The 14762-nt window shown below is 43.4% G+C and overlaps 2 protein-coding genes across 2 annotated transcripts; both read right to left on the bottom strand.

Moving 5' to 3' along the window:
- Positions 1-4048: 4048 nt before the first annotated feature.
- On the bottom strand, positions 4049-6437 carry LOC129842663 (cyclin-dependent kinase 4 inhibitor D-like). Its single transcript, XM_055911289.1, has 3 exons — positions 6118-6437; positions 5560-5729; positions 4049-5105 (listed from the first exon to the last, which is right to left on the bottom strand). Exons 2-3 carry the CDS (start codon positions 5701-5703, stop codon positions 4713-4715), a joined length of 537 nt encoding a protein of 178 aa, XP_055767264.1. The 5' UTR covers positions 5704-5729; positions 6118-6437; the 3' UTR covers positions 4049-4712.
- A 332-nt stretch (positions 6438-6769) lies between these two features.
- On the bottom strand, positions 6770-14158 carry LOC129842650 (AP-1 complex subunit mu-2). The gene is made up of 12 exons (XM_055911274.1): positions 13964-14158; positions 11626-11782; positions 11333-11400; positions 10992-11122; positions 9930-10077; positions 9259-9385; positions 9003-9145; positions 8536-8607; positions 8299-8457; positions 7475-7600; positions 7203-7278; positions 6770-7037 (listed from the first exon to the last, which is right to left on the bottom strand). The coding sequence occupies exons 1-12, from the start codon at positions 14003-14005 to the stop codon at positions 7012-7014; spliced, it is 1275 nt and encodes a 424-aa protein (XP_055767249.1). The 5' UTR covers positions 14006-14158; the 3' UTR covers positions 6770-7011.
- Between the last annotated feature and the right edge of the window lie 604 nt (positions 14159-14762).

Below are 14762 nucleotides of genomic sequence, written 5' to 3'. Positions count from 1 at the left end.
CACACCAGTGTGTCCGTGGTATGCACATGCACACACACACGCGTCCCTCTCTTCTCTGCCAATCATTTCCTTTCCCTTTCAGGCAGTAGTGTCAGTTAAAGGTTGATCTGGAGTTTGGAAATGACGTCCAGGATTAGTCAGACACAACCCAGTTGAATAACCCCCGAGACAGAGCCATAGACAAGCCCTAACGGAGCCCTAACCTCTGGCCTAGACACTCCGCTAGAGCTGATAGAATTCGATAGGTGCACAAAGTATGGTAATTGCTTCTTCTGGCCTTTTAATAGGCTGGGTGGAGTTCTTACCTTATTGTTTACACCTAACAAATCACTATCAGATCTACACAGGAGGGGCTAGGGATTGTTCCTGGAAGGAGTAATAGGTTCTGTGTTGACTCTAAACTGTGCTGCTTAGCAAGTAGAGCACGAGCACAAGTCTCTGAATGCGTATCATGTTATGTTTGTTTCGGTGTGTACCAGCCAACAGGTCTGGTCATCCTAATGCAATATTTACACAACTAGGATGTTGATCTCATCTCCTCTAGGTGAAGATACTTCCTCTATTTGCCTCCCAGCAATATAATTTAATTCCAGCAAACTTGAGAAATGTGTCCCAACTGCGTGATTTAAGTTACTCAGCGTGTTGTATATCTGGGATAGCCTGGTTCCAGATATGTTTGTGCTGTGTTGTTAATGCCTATGGTCATTGGCGTGATAATGACCATAGGCGTTGGCAAGACGGCACAAACAGATCTGGGACCAGGCTATATCTGGGAGGCAGGAACTGTGTCAAATTTTCCTATCCTAACAGATGTGATAAGCTCATAATGACTCATTATATTACTTCATCATGCATGCTAAATATACAGGAATTGAACCGGTATGATGGAAAGGTCTAGCATGGGTACCAGTCTGTTTATCTAACGTTCCACTCCTTGTTCTCCGTGTCATACGGCAAAGATGTTTAGCATGACAAGGAGTGGCAAGGAGTGGAATGATAGCTAAACCTACTGGTAGCCAGACTAGGAAAGTTCATTGTTATCATAACATTATCATTATGTCACCATACTGCTTAAGCACTATTTCAGCCCCAAATACAGGTTGCTCATAGGCACAGATCTAGGATCAGATTGTTTCCCCCCATTGTCAAGAGAACAAGTGATAAGGATGTTTTGTTAGGTGAATTTTGGCTTGTGGCACATACTGTAGGAAAACAACACATCCATTGTGCCAGGCAGTGCCCTTCTATGCCTGGACTTGGGTAAACTGCCTGGACCACTCTTAACCAAACAGGGCCTTCATTCATGTGTCCGTGCGTATATGTCCAGATATCTGCCGTTACCTTTGTGTTTTCTCTGTGTAGTACATTCCATTGTGGAGTCATTAGAAATGTCCTTGTTGACTCACCTTGGAGTTAACACTCATGAGTGCAAAACAGAATACAATGGACAATGTTACCTCAGGTAAAGTACTCGATCTAGAAGTGTACTCTATCTCTGTAGCCACATTCACACTGCACTTAGCCCAGGGCTAACAGCCTCCTTAGCCCAGAGTTAAGAGAATGCCGTGTCAAAAGGCCTCATGTAAGATTTTTTAGAAATGCCAATACAATAGATTAATAACACAACTGATTGGGTTTACAATACAAAGGTATGACAGTCACGAAGAGAAGACTCTTAAGCCTTAAAATATTTTCTGTCTATAATCATATGAATTTGTGAAGGTTCTTGAAATTGCATGAAACCACCACATTGTGATCTCAAAAGTGTTATGAGGACACCTGCACCTAGTCAGGTTTGCCCGTAGAGATAGAGAAGACTCGTGGATATAACCCGTTTCAGCATGAACATTGCCATTGAGGGCTCCCACCATTTTAAAGAAGTCAACTGGGTGGGGATTCCTATGGGTTGTAGCTTCAATAGCGCTGCCACAGGTAGCCTAGTGGTTAGAGCGTTGGGCCAGTAACCGGAAGATTGTTGGATCGAATCCGCAAGCTGACAAGGTAAAAATCTGTCATTCATTAACCCACTGTTCCCCAGGCGCCGTGGATGTCGATTACACCTCTCTGATACAGAGGGGTTGGGTTAAATGCGGAAGACACATTTTAGTTGAATACATTCAGTTGGACAACGGACTAGGTACGCCCCTTTCCCTATCACAGACGCTATAATGGCACAGATCTAAAGATAAGTCCTCTATCTCCATGGGTTTGCCTCCCTTCTTGGCTCCTCAACTCTAGTTAGTGACCTCCTGTGGCCACAATAGAGAACTGCACTTGTCATCAAAATCCTTGTATATGGACTTCATGGGTGTAATAATACACTGCTCAAAAAAATAAAGGGAACACTTAAACAACACAATGTAACTCCAAGTCAATCACACTTCTGTGAAATCAAACTGTCCACTTAGGAAGCAACACTGATTGACAATAAATTTCACATGCTGTTGTGCAAATGGAATAGACAAAAGGTGGAAATTATAGGCAATTAGCAAGACACCCCCAATAAAGGAGTGATTCTGCAGGTGGTGACCACAGACCACTTCTCAGTTCCTATGCTTCCTGGCTGATGTTTTGGTCACTTTTGAATGCTGGCGGTGCTCTCACTCTAGTGGTAGCATGAGACGGAGTCTACAACCCACACAAGTGGCTCAGGTAGTGCAGCTCATCCAGGATGGCACATCAATGAGAGCTGTGGCAAGAAGGTTTGCTGTGTCTGTCAGCGTAGTGTCCAGAGCATGGAGGTGCTACCAGGAGACAGGCCAGTACATCAGGAGACGTGGAGGAGGCCATAGGAGGGCAACAACCCAGCAGCAGGACCGCTACCTCCGCCTTTGAGCAGGAGGAGCACTGCCAGAGCCCTGCAAAATGACCTCCAGCAGGCCACAAATGTGCATGTGTCAGCATATGGTCTCACAAGGGCTCTGAGGATCTCATCTCGGTACCTAATGGCAGTCAGGCTACCTCTGGCGAGCACATGGAGGGCTGTGCGGCCCCCCAAAGAAATGCCACCCCACACCATGACTGACCCACCGCCAAACCGGTCATGCTGGAGGATGTTGCAGGCAGCAGAACGTTCTCCACGACGTCTCCAGACTCTGTCACGTCTGTCACGTGCTCATGTGCTCAGTGTGAACCTGCTTTCATCTGTGAAGAGCACAGGGCGCCAGTGGCGAATTTGCCAATCTTGGTGTTCTCTGGCAAATGCCAAACGTCCTGCACGGTGTTGGGCTGTAAGCACAACCCCCACCTGTGGACGTCGGGCCCTCATACCACCCTCATGGAGTCTGTTTCTGACCGTTTGAGCAGACACATGCACATTTGTGGCCTGCTGGAGGTCATTTTGCAGGGCTCTGGCAGTGCTCCTCCTGCTCAAAGGCGGAGGTAGTGGTCCTGCTGCTGGGTTGTTGCCCTCGTACGGCCTCCTCCACGTCTCCTGATGTACTGGCCTGTCTCCTGGTAGCGCCTCCATGCTTTGGACACTACGCTGACAGACACAGCAAACCTTCTTGCCACAGCTCGCATTGATGTGCCATCCTGGATGAGCTGCACTACCTGAGCCACTTGTGTGGGTTGTAGACTCCGTCTCATGCTACCACTAGAGTGAGAGCACCGCCAGCATTCAAAAGTGACCAAAACATCAGCCAGGAAGCATAGGAACTGAGAAGTGGTCTGTGGTCAACACCTGCAGAATCACTCCTTTATTGAGGGTGTCTTGCTAATTGCCTATAATTTCCACCTTTTGTCTATTCCATTTGCACAACAGCATGTGAAATGTATTGTCAATCAGTGTTGCTTCCTAAGTGGACAGTTTGATTTCACAGAAGTGTGATTGACTTGGAGTTACATTGTGTTGTTTAAGTGTTCCCTTTATTTTTTTGAGCAGTGTATATAAGATTCTTTTGATCAAGATTCTGAATTTTAATAGTCAGACATAATTCTAAATTTATAACCTGTTATTGCTATTTTACCAACAGTAACTCTTTAGCCAAGTCCCATAGAATAGAAGCAAAAAAGAAAAAGGTCAAGTTAAACACTTTATTTGTGCTTCAGTCTTCCAAGAAGGAATGAATACTTCATTTTCAATAGTATTTGTATATAAATAACATCTCAAAAAAACAAAACCGACAATAAATGTAGCTATTTACAAAAGTTCATAAGAATATTTTCAATAAATAAATACATGTAAAATTCCCAAAAATTCAAAATATGCCTAATAAAAGACAAGTTTTCAAAGATAAACACAACTACCATGCAATGCAGTCATCATGGGGTACACCATGTCAAGTCAAAATATCAAAGTTTGAAAAAAATCACAAACAGTTCAATTTCCTTCACAATGAGGAATAATAATGCAATATAAGTCATCACAAACACTCAATAATAAAGCCATGTACAAGTGTGCACTCCTGAATCAAAGGGGGGGGAAGAGGTCAAATTTACCATCAAAAGGTGCTTTGCTCTGTGCAAAAATGGTGTCCAAATAATGTCCACCATACTTATTCTTCCATAAGCTGCCAAAACAGGACGGTAAACACAAGTCAACCTCGACCAGTTACTAAAAATCATACTTTACTTTGTAAAGTTTACATCAATGAATTTCAAGTCACCAGGTTTTGAGAGGAGAGTGTAGGTAAGGTAGGTGTAGAAGGGGAGTCTATGCACCATCCAATTTGGCATAGAGAGGGGGGTTGGTGGTAGAGTCCATCTAACTCCTAAAGAGGGAGAGGTGGGGAGTGAGAGAACACTTTAGACTCCAGCTGTCTCTCTAGAAGCTCCACCACGTCCGGTGTACATGACGATGAGGCTCGGGCGAGGTCCACCGCTGTCTCTCCACTGGCGTTGGGGTGTTTCAGGTTGGAGAGTGGTGCAAGGAACTCAATGACGTCCCGGTAGCCCTCTCGGACAGCGATGTGGATGGGTAGGGTGCCGGTGTGGTCTGGCCTGTTGACTGACGCGCCGAACTCCACCAGAGCCCGGAGTGTGTCCACGAAGCCAGTGCGTGCCGCATCATGTGCCGGTGAGACTCCTCGCCGGTCTGTGATGTTTGGGTCGGCTCCGTGCTCCAACAGTAAGCTGGCCACGTTGGAGTTGCCCATCATCATCACCTAGGGATAACAGAAGGAGACTTGATGTTAGAGGGCGTTACCAAATGTTATTCTTCACATGATGCAGTGTTTGACATAGGCCTAGTGGGAGAGAGTTCATGGGATTGTAACAATTTAATTTTATGTAGGGTAATTATAAAGGATATAGGTAGCTAGGTTAGGTACATTTGTCAGAATTGTTGTCCAACACTTTAGCTATTAATGAGCAATAGACAAGGTTGTTACTTGATGCTTCAAAGAAAATAGTTTAACTCTGGTTTTCACTGTATTTCATTCAAACAAGGTATAAGAAACCATTCTGAGGAAGCAACCATGGGCTGACAGATCTGTTGTTGTCTCCCTCTCCCACCCACACAGACTTAGTTAGCTACCTATATTACATTCAAAGCCAACAGTTTGAGTCGTAATATTACAGGCCAGGACACAATGAAAGTTCAATGAGGAAGATGGTTACCTGTAGAGCGGTCTTGCCAAATTGATTGACAGTGTCGGGGTGCACTCTGCATTCCGGCCCTAGCATCCTCCTGACCTCGTCCGTATTTCCCTTGGCTGCGGCAGCGGTCAGGCTCTTGGCCGCATCACTCTGACTCAGGACCATTGTGGACGGATTTCTATATTTTCTCCCTAAAATATGAATAGAAGAAATAGCTAGCTGAGTAGTTACCCAGTATCTAATTGTAATCAACTGTTCTAGTCTAGCTACGCTAGCCAGTTCGTCTCGTTAGCTAGCTCACTATCATTTATCCCCAACCAGCAAACGTTAGCAAGCTAGTTGCGAGTAGTTCAACCAACACATTATAGTGAGAACAAAATGCATATATATATATATATATATATATATATATATATATATATATATATATATATATATATATATTACACACACACTTCAAAGTTATTTCTTATAAATTGTGGAGCCCAATTCTAGCTAGTAGCGCAGGATAATAATGCTAGCTAGTAGCTAGCAGTCTCAAAGGGGAATCAAAACTCATATGAAAAGGTAGTTAGTTACCTTGTCTGTTTTGAAAAGATCCCGACCGTTACTGGCTCTTCTTTTCTGTCCTTTTTCCGAGATACTTTTGAAATAAATCACAGCAGGTAAATGTTGAATAACTTTGAAGGCTGCAGGACCTTTAATTTGCGCGCTGAGAACTACGCTACCGTTTACCCAACCAACATTTACAAACATTGGACAGAACGTATCTCGACCAATCAGCGCGTTGAATGGCGAGGTGGGTGGAGTAATGACTTGGTTGCCACCATACAGTCACTGGTTGCTACAGTATCACTGTGGTAACAGTTGAGTCGACCAATGAGAAGCCATAGCGTAGAAGGCGGGCAATTTTGCGGACGTTGACGTCTTCAAAGTACATTCATTCATATTTCTAAAATGTTATAGTAAATCTCCAAAGTCAGAAATTTGATAGTAAGTCTCCAAGGTCATGTAGAAAAAAAGGCGGGTTATTGAAGAAATCGTTCTCAAATGCCCGCGATTGACAGTTGTGTCTTTAAAATGCGCCAATGGGTGTGAAAAACGTTTGATATGTGATTTTATATACTTTCTGGCTAAAATAGCAGCTAGCATTTTGGATGATATAAAACAATACATTCATAGCTAAAATGTTTTGTTCATTAAATGTAATATACACAAGAAAAACACCCCATAAAGGTATTTCAAGGCTATAGTTTAATATAAACATTTAACAATCTAAGAGACAATGAGTAAAGCAATTAAAATCTCAAATTACATTGCATGAAATAAAAATACAAGTCACAAACAATTTTATACAGTAACATTATTAAGTAGAGCATTTCAATGAAATTCAAAGACATTTTCCTTTTTTTAGTGCGCAATTAAATTGAACAATGATCTCTGGAAGCAAAGGAAGAAGTTAGCCACCATGGTTTAGAAGTTACTCCGTAGTTGGTAATCTAAATGAAAGAAAATATAACAATAAAAATACTATAGGATAAATACTAGTTCTACTTTTAAAAAGTAAAATTATTTTTTTTCTTAAATTTCTCTCTATGACTAAATGATGAGTCTCTTTTTGCTATACATGAGTAAGCTATATCTAAAGAGCATGGCAGTCCTACCTCCACTCTGTGTGATGTATCTGACCCAGGGCAAGGCCTGGTAACCACTCTTCTCTATAATTTTCATGTACCGCACCTTGAGGCACACAGAGTGACAGAGGAGAGAGATCAGTGTAACTTGATATAATGGACCATTTGTTTTGCCTAACCAAATGAGGCACTTGTAGCCTATGCTAGTTTATGCTAAGTAAGTTACCACTTTGGTTCCGCATAAGCTTGTTTTCAAAGGTCAATACAGTATACTCACATGCGCGAGCACACACACAGCTCACCTGTATCCCTGACACTGTGAAGTATGGAATCTCAAAGTTGACAGTGATGGGAGGTTTGCCCTCCATCTCATCATTCTCCACACTGGGCAGGCCAAAGCTGGCCCGCATCAGAAACTCCTTACCACCCTGGAGACAGACAGAGAGAGAAAAAGAAAGAGAGAGAGAGGGGGCGGAGAGATACAGAGAGAAAAATTACAGAAAGAGTGAGATGGTTCATATAGGGCACTGAGTTTTTCGTTCTGATGATGTGTCCTGACCAGAAAAAGAGGCTGGAGTTTTTCCAGGTCAGGAGCCTTAATGTTCTAAATTCTAGGGTACATTATAGACCCATTTCCCGGCCGACGGCCACATCATGAAAAGTTGCACACAGTTCAGAATCATAAAGGGGTTTATTTACATGGGAGTGGGATACAGAATCCTCTGGCTTCAAATGCAGCTTGTGCAATTAATCAGATGGTTATCGTCTACAACATTGTCATCAGAGGATTGATTACCAAGCAAGTTAGCAAGCCAGTGAGGCAAGGTAAAATACCACAACTAGGGCTAGATAAAGCCAGGAGAATAATATACTTGTTGAACATAGCTATAGCCATCAGTCTTACGTGTTTTCATGGTCATCACTCTCTCACTGTTAAGTTTGTCAAGGTCCCGCCATCAGGGTTAGCTATCCTGCTACAGAGCTTTTTGTTGCGAAGATGCGCACGCTTCCCTCGAACGGGACGTTTGCTTGTAAACAAAAAAATGTCTCTATATATTTGGCCTCGAGTTTCGTCAACAGGGAAGAACGGCTGGAGACAGAAGTGCTGCTTGGATGAAACACTTACAGGGAAGGACTTGATAGTCCACACAGCCAGGTTCTTCTCAGGGACGTATTTAGCGTGGCCCGTACTGGTCTTAAACTTGGGGGAGTCAGCGTCACTGGGGACGGGAACCCGCACCTCCACGTTGTTGGCTACTGACTGCTTCTTGAACTGACCTTTAGCCTATGGAAATAGAGAAAGGCAACTGTAGCATAGGACAATGCATAGATTCATACACGGAGTGTTACTATATAACTCTACCTTAACCATGATCTCAACTCGACTGTGAGAGAACTTCTCGATGACAGACTCAATCCATATCAGAGGCTTCACCTGTAGGGATACAGAATGTAGTTAGTTCTACCGTCAACTAGAAAGACATTATACTACTTGATCAGTGATGTAGTGGTAGAAAAATAGGTGAATAAACGCTGATCGCCGTTCGCGGTGAGTCAAGTAACACTCGGTTTACTTTCAATGCATTTTTCCCCCAAAAAGTGGCAAAATAAAAAATGGTGCATGAAGTGTTTACCCTCCACTACACCACTGTACTTGATACAGACAGGACTTACAGCTCACTCAAGTATTGATTTCAGTACAGTACCGTAACAGTGCAATGGAAGAGTGAAACTGTATGAGGGAGGGATATAGGCTATTTAGGGAGGTCATTTACGAGGGACACGTGTACATTTTCAGAGATACAATATGAATTTATTAAGATAACTCACGTGAGTATTGATGCGGTAGGACATGAGTTCAGACTCTCCGTCAGGAGGGATGAAGGAGATGGTGCGGTCACTCTCGAAACGGGACAGACGAACACACTGGTGAAACTTAACGTCCTCCATCGTTACAGTCTTCCCCTTGTCTCCTGAACACACACACTCATTTTCATCAACATCAAAAATGCAATTGCATCTGAGAAGCAGTGACTGTGTGTGTGTGTGTGTGTTCACTGCTAGCCTGTGTGTGTATTGTACATACGGCCAGTGAGGGCGAACAGAGCTCGGTCATTGAGTCCCAGTCTCAGCTCAGGCATGCCAGACAGCATGGTCTTCAGCTTGACGGTGCCCACGATGTCACTGCTCATCACACTGCCATTGGCATTCACCTGGGGTCAACGCATGACACAGGGGTCAACCTCTGATGGAGACTTTTTATACAGTAGCTAGTTGATTTATTGAGAGAATGCTCAGTCAATTAAAGATCAAATCCACATTAGGGGAAACAGCATCAGTGTTCACTCCAGCATCTTCGGCATTGTTTTTGTTTTGTTGAGGAGATACGGTGGAGAGGAGCATCCGGCAGTAGGGGAAAACAATTGCAGTAGGCCTACATATTTCTGCTGTTCGCGCGTGCAGTGATGTCTGAGGAAAGAAACTGTGTTCCTTGTTTCCAGTAACTTCTTTGTTGTTGTATTATCACAAACAGACGTGGCAGTTCATCCAATTAAGGATTCCAGCTTTAATCAATTAAATAAATCACATTTTCAGAAAGCAAAGGTTATTGGTATTTTCAGTGATCAATATTTTCCTATGGAGATTAAAGCATTATATACACAAAACCAATTCTGACAATTATTGATATTGCCCAAACACAAGCAAATTCATTGCCGAATTGCATCAAACCCAACGTCCTTATGGTAAACCACTCACCAGTAAGTTGATGGACTCGATGACATCGATGAAGACCTCATTCTTCTTGTACTTGATGCCCTCTGACCTCCAGGACACAGCGTTGGTGACAGTGGTGGGAACCTTGGTCTTAGCCACCTCCAGCTTGGTGCCCTCCTGCGTGATGTACCTGGAGAGACAGCCAGTATGGACATCAGTAGCTTGATCCCAGATCTGTTTTGTATGACAACGAATTACAAGGACCAGGAATTGGCAAGACAGCACAAACAGATCTGGAATCAGGCTAAGTCAAGATAACATTCAATGTACCTGTAGTAGAGACAGACAGTATGGAGATCAGTCTGATTGGACTTTCAGAAGTCCCAAAACTTGTCCTTACTTTATGATGTTGGGTCTAGAACCAGTGTCTGTCTATTAAAGCTGCATCTTATAATAATAATAAATATGCCATTTAGCAGATGCTTTTATCCAAAGCGACTTTCAATCATGCGCGCATACATTTTATGTATGGGTGGTCCTGGGAATCGAACTCACTACCCTGGCGTTAGAAGCGCCATACTCAACCATTCTCAGTCCGTTCTCTCCATTTACCCAGTACACGTGTATGACTAATTGACTATATTGTAACAGGGAACATGTGTATCAGTGTGTGTTGTGATTGGCAGGCTCCCCCACAGCCTTCCTCTGCAGATCCTTTATGGTCAGCTGACGAATGGACTGAGGTCTGCCAGGGGGCAGAAGAAGCGCATCAAGGACCACAGCAAGACCTTCCTGAAGCGGAGAGCCTTGACAACCAACTGCCATACCTGGTGTCCCACCTTCCACCTGGGTGTCACACACCTCCAGGACACAATCCCAGAGAGGAGAATCGAAACGTCTTGCACAACGACACCAGCATGCAGCAGGTACACCCCTCTGAGGTGGAGAATTCACCTGCCCCTCATGTGGCAAACCACACGGGTATGGAATTGGCCTGCACAGCCACGGCACTGACGCAACTCCACACAATAACCACAATTGGGAGCAGCGTCATCATCGAAGGACAGCCATAAGCAAGTAAGTAAGTGAGCGGGTGTCACTCACTCCTGCAGGATCTTGCTGTCGGTGGTCTGGGGGAAGCCAAAGTCCATGAGCTCGTCCAGTAGCTCATAGACCACCACAAAGTTGTCCTGTATGCTCTCCTCCTCCAACTCTGTAAAGTACTCTGTGAACACCTGGAAACAACACAACATCGATTGGCAACCTCAGTAATAATATGTGAATTATGATCATGTTTGGAACATGTTATGTCAAATGGGTAGGGAGAAACCAGTAGACACATTATGCAGGTCTTTTGGTAGTGAGAAACACTTCTGACTCAGCCATTGGGGTGAAAATGACAGCAATGGAGTTGTTAAGACAGCACAGACAGACCTCTGACTCACCTCAACCACTTTATAGAGGAAGGCGTAGACCAGAGAGGCGTTGGAGTTCTTGTTGGTAGTGGCCACCACTATTAGAGCGTCAAGGTAGATAGAATAGGCCTGTGTGTTCTAAGGTCCTAGAGTAATATGTTTAAGAAGTTCATTATCATCTTTACTCTAGGGAAAAATACATATTTGTCTTCGTGTAGGTTTGACTAGCATCTCATTAGTAAAGCTAACATTATTTATACAGGCTACAAAATGGTAATGATTAACTTTTAGCTGGCTAGCGACTAAAATCATTATAAGGATACAGTACAGGTTGGTGTGCTTGATCCACAGGAAGTGAACGTTGCCGTGCGACATGATTGGACAGGTAAGCCCCTCCTCTTCCTGTGTCATGAGCAAAGGCAGGAAATGGTCAATCTCAGCCATGTCCACATCGCCCTTGTAGTTCCGACATATGAGCACCTGCAGGGTAAGAGGGGAAATTAATAGGGAAAGAAAAACAATAAACTATATGGGTCAAAGGTCACCCTTAAGGCACCTGAGTTTTTCCTAACCATGTGACGTGATTTAAAAAACTCATGGTCCTACTAGAGGTCAATGGGTGAGAGAGGTAATGAGGTAATGTAACAAAGGTCAATGGTCAGAGAGGTGATGAGGTAATGTAACGTAGAGGTCAACGGGTGAGAGAGGTGATGAGGTAATGTAACGTAGAGGTCAACGGGTGAGAGAGGTGATGAGGTAATGTAACGTAGAGGTCAACGGGTGAGAGAGGTGATGAGGTAATGTAACGTAGAGGTCAACAGGTGAGAGAGGTGATGAGGTAATGTAACGTCGAGGTCAACGGGTGAGAGAGGTGATGAGGTAACGTAGCGCAGATATGGGAACAGTAGAACTAGAGATCATCATTCCAGCAGCCTTTTGGATGTGTCAGGCGAAGAGTTCTCATAAACGTTACACAATATTTCATGTTGAGTCCTGTACATGTTCCATCGATTCCATCTCTAAGGAATGCTAAATGAAGGAAGAACATAAGGGCTTGATAACTCTCCAGAGCTACACCTGTCACTCAATCAAGATGTTGCAGTGCCAACAAAGTCTAGGTGTACAGTAGTACCATGCTACAGGCTTATAACGGTGGTTATTGTGGCTTGTCAGTTGTTGTGTCAGCCTAGGCCAGGGGTTCGGCAACAGGCGGCCCAAAACCGTCCCAAGTGATATTTCTTTAGTAAAATCAACATATAATATATCTTTTTTAGGATTTTAGTTTTTGTAAAAATAAAAAATAAAGAATACTAAAATCAACAAGAATTCAGCTAAAATTGAGTTTACTTTAATGATTGTGTCTCAATGTAATCAAGGTATGAAATTATTATTTTCAAATATGTCTTTTTGGCTTAGTTGTGGTCAATTTGCAGTGTACAAATTATTATAATTATGTTCTGGCCCCACGACCATAATCGTCCGGCTGCTGAATATAGTTGCCTAGGCCTACTAATTTGCATGTAGCCTAATACAACCTCTTGCTGTTGTGCCACCTGAAACCATGTCCTCTTTCCTCTCCCATGACTTCTAGGCCTATTGTCCTCCCATGACTTCTAGGCCTATTGTCCTCCCATGACTTCTAGGCCTATTGTCCTCCCATGACTTCTAGGCCTATTGTCCTCCCATGACTTCTAGGCCTATTGTCCTCCCATGACTTCTAGACCTATTGTCCTCCCATGACTTCTAGGCCTATTGTCCTCCCATGACTTCTAGGCCTATTGTCCTCCCATGACTTCTAGGCCTATTGTCCTCCCATGACTTCTAGGCCTATTGTCCTCCCATGACTTCTAGGCCTATTGTCCTCCCATGACTTCTAGGCCTATTGTCCTCCCATGACTTCTAGGCCCATTGTCCTCCCATGACTTCTAGGCCTATTGTCCTCCCATGACTTCTAGGCCTATTGTCCTCCCATGACTTCTAGGCCTATTGTCCTCCCATGACTTCTAGGCCTATTGTCCTCCCATGACTTCTAGGCCTATTGTCCTCCCATGACTTCTAGGCCTATTGTAGAGGGATGGAATCTTTTTATGAAATTACACCTCTAGCTGTGAGAGATTCAGGCTATACTGGTTGTGGTCAATGTTTGTTTGTGGATAAGAAACCTGAATAGAGCACTCTCTTCTGTTTACAACAGGAAGTACTGTGTTGTCCGCCCAACCAAATGTGATTTATAATGGTGTTAATCTTTGCACTATCCTTCTACAATGTACACAAGATGACAGGTGCCAGGCAACTTTGACTCACTTACTATATTCACTTTCATGTTTGGAAATGATATGTAATTATTTTGTGGTAGCTTTTTTCATAACACCTGGTATAAGAATTTGTCAAGTCTAAAAAGGATGCAGCCACTGGCCTTATGACCTGTTTCTATCCACTTGTGTCCCGGAAGTGACTTGTGCAAGGCTTGAATGGAAATGTCACATGCAACGAATTAATCTTTAACGACGTGGCTATCTATTAATGTTTAATGGCAAGAGCAAACGTTGAACAAACTCGATTTCAATCCCAAACAAAAGCGAGTTAAGGTCAAGTCAAGCTGAAACTGACATTGTTTATAACGTTATCAATGGCAACAATCAAAATGAGAAATGATCTTACCTTTCCTTTCAAGTCCAGAACGAAGACAGCGGAGGCAGACATTATCAGCACCAAATGAATCACTCCGCAAGTATTTCAACCACTACAAGCTTGTCCGCTTAAATTCAAGTTAACCTTTTAAGCGTTTCCTTTCGCCAGTAAAGTAGTCTAAATGGGTATAAATATACTCATGGCTTCCACGGTTCCTCTTCTTGAAGGGACACGTCAGATCTGACGTCACGGGCCTCCAGGTAAAACATTAACAGCATCGCACTCACCTGTATGGAAAAAAAGAGGCCTGGACGCACTGCTCGATTATTTCGCGAGATGGCGCAAGAGATCCAGAAATGCAAGAATGAACTTTTAGCGCAATACTCACGACTTCCACAAGAGGGCAGACGTACATTAGAAAAGTAACGATTACAAAAAAACACCTATCGATTCTGTACCATACAGCACAGGAGGCTGGTGGCACCTTAATTGGGAAGGACAGGCACGAGGTAATGGTTGGAGTTGTATAAGTGGAATGGTATCAAATACATCAAACACATGGTTTCCATCTGTTTGATGCCATTCCATTCGCTCCGTTCAAGACATTATAATGAGCCGTCCTCCCCTCAGCAGCCTCCACTGCCATACAGTCTATAGACTCTATGGTCTGTAGGCCTGGCCTGCTGATAACAGTTTCATGTGATCTTGAAATATTTTTTATTTTCTTCTTCACATATCTAGAATATACTTTAGATGGCTGGAGCTTTTCCCAACTAGATTTATTTTGACCTGGTGACCTTGACTTTTAACAGGCATTATGTCTGTCAAG

The sequence above is a fragment of the Salvelinus fontinalis genome, unplaced genomic scaffold (assembly GCF_029448725.1).
Source record: "Salvelinus fontinalis isolate EN_2023a unplaced genomic scaffold, ASM2944872v1 scaffold_0059, whole genome shotgun sequence".
In the NCBI taxonomy this organism is placed as follows: Eukaryota; Metazoa; Chordata; class Actinopteri; order Salmoniformes; family Salmonidae; genus Salvelinus; species Salvelinus fontinalis.
This window is presented reverse-complemented; position numbering and strand designations above follow the sequence as displayed.

Coding starts and splice junctions, on each gene's coding strand:
- LOC129842663 (XM_055911289.1), bottom strand. CDS start 5,703: ATGGTCCTGAGTCAGAGTGATGCGGCCAAGAGCCTGACCGCTGCCGCA. Junction 5,106..5,559: donor TTGGCAAGACCGCTCTACAG/GTAACCATCTTC, acceptor TGTTATCCCTAG/GTGATGATGATGGGCAACTC.
- LOC129842650 (XM_055911274.1), bottom strand. CDS start 14,005: ATGTCTGCCTCCGCTGTCTTCGTTCTGGACTTGAAAGGAAAG. Junction 11,783..13,963: donor TTCTGGACTTGAAAGGAAAG/GTAAGATCATTT, acceptor CTTACCCTGCAG/GTGCTCATATGTCGGAACTA. Junction 9,146..9,258: donor TCTGTTCGCCCTCACTGGCC/GTATGTACAATA, acceptor GTGTGTGTTCAG/GAGACAAGGGGAAGACTGTA.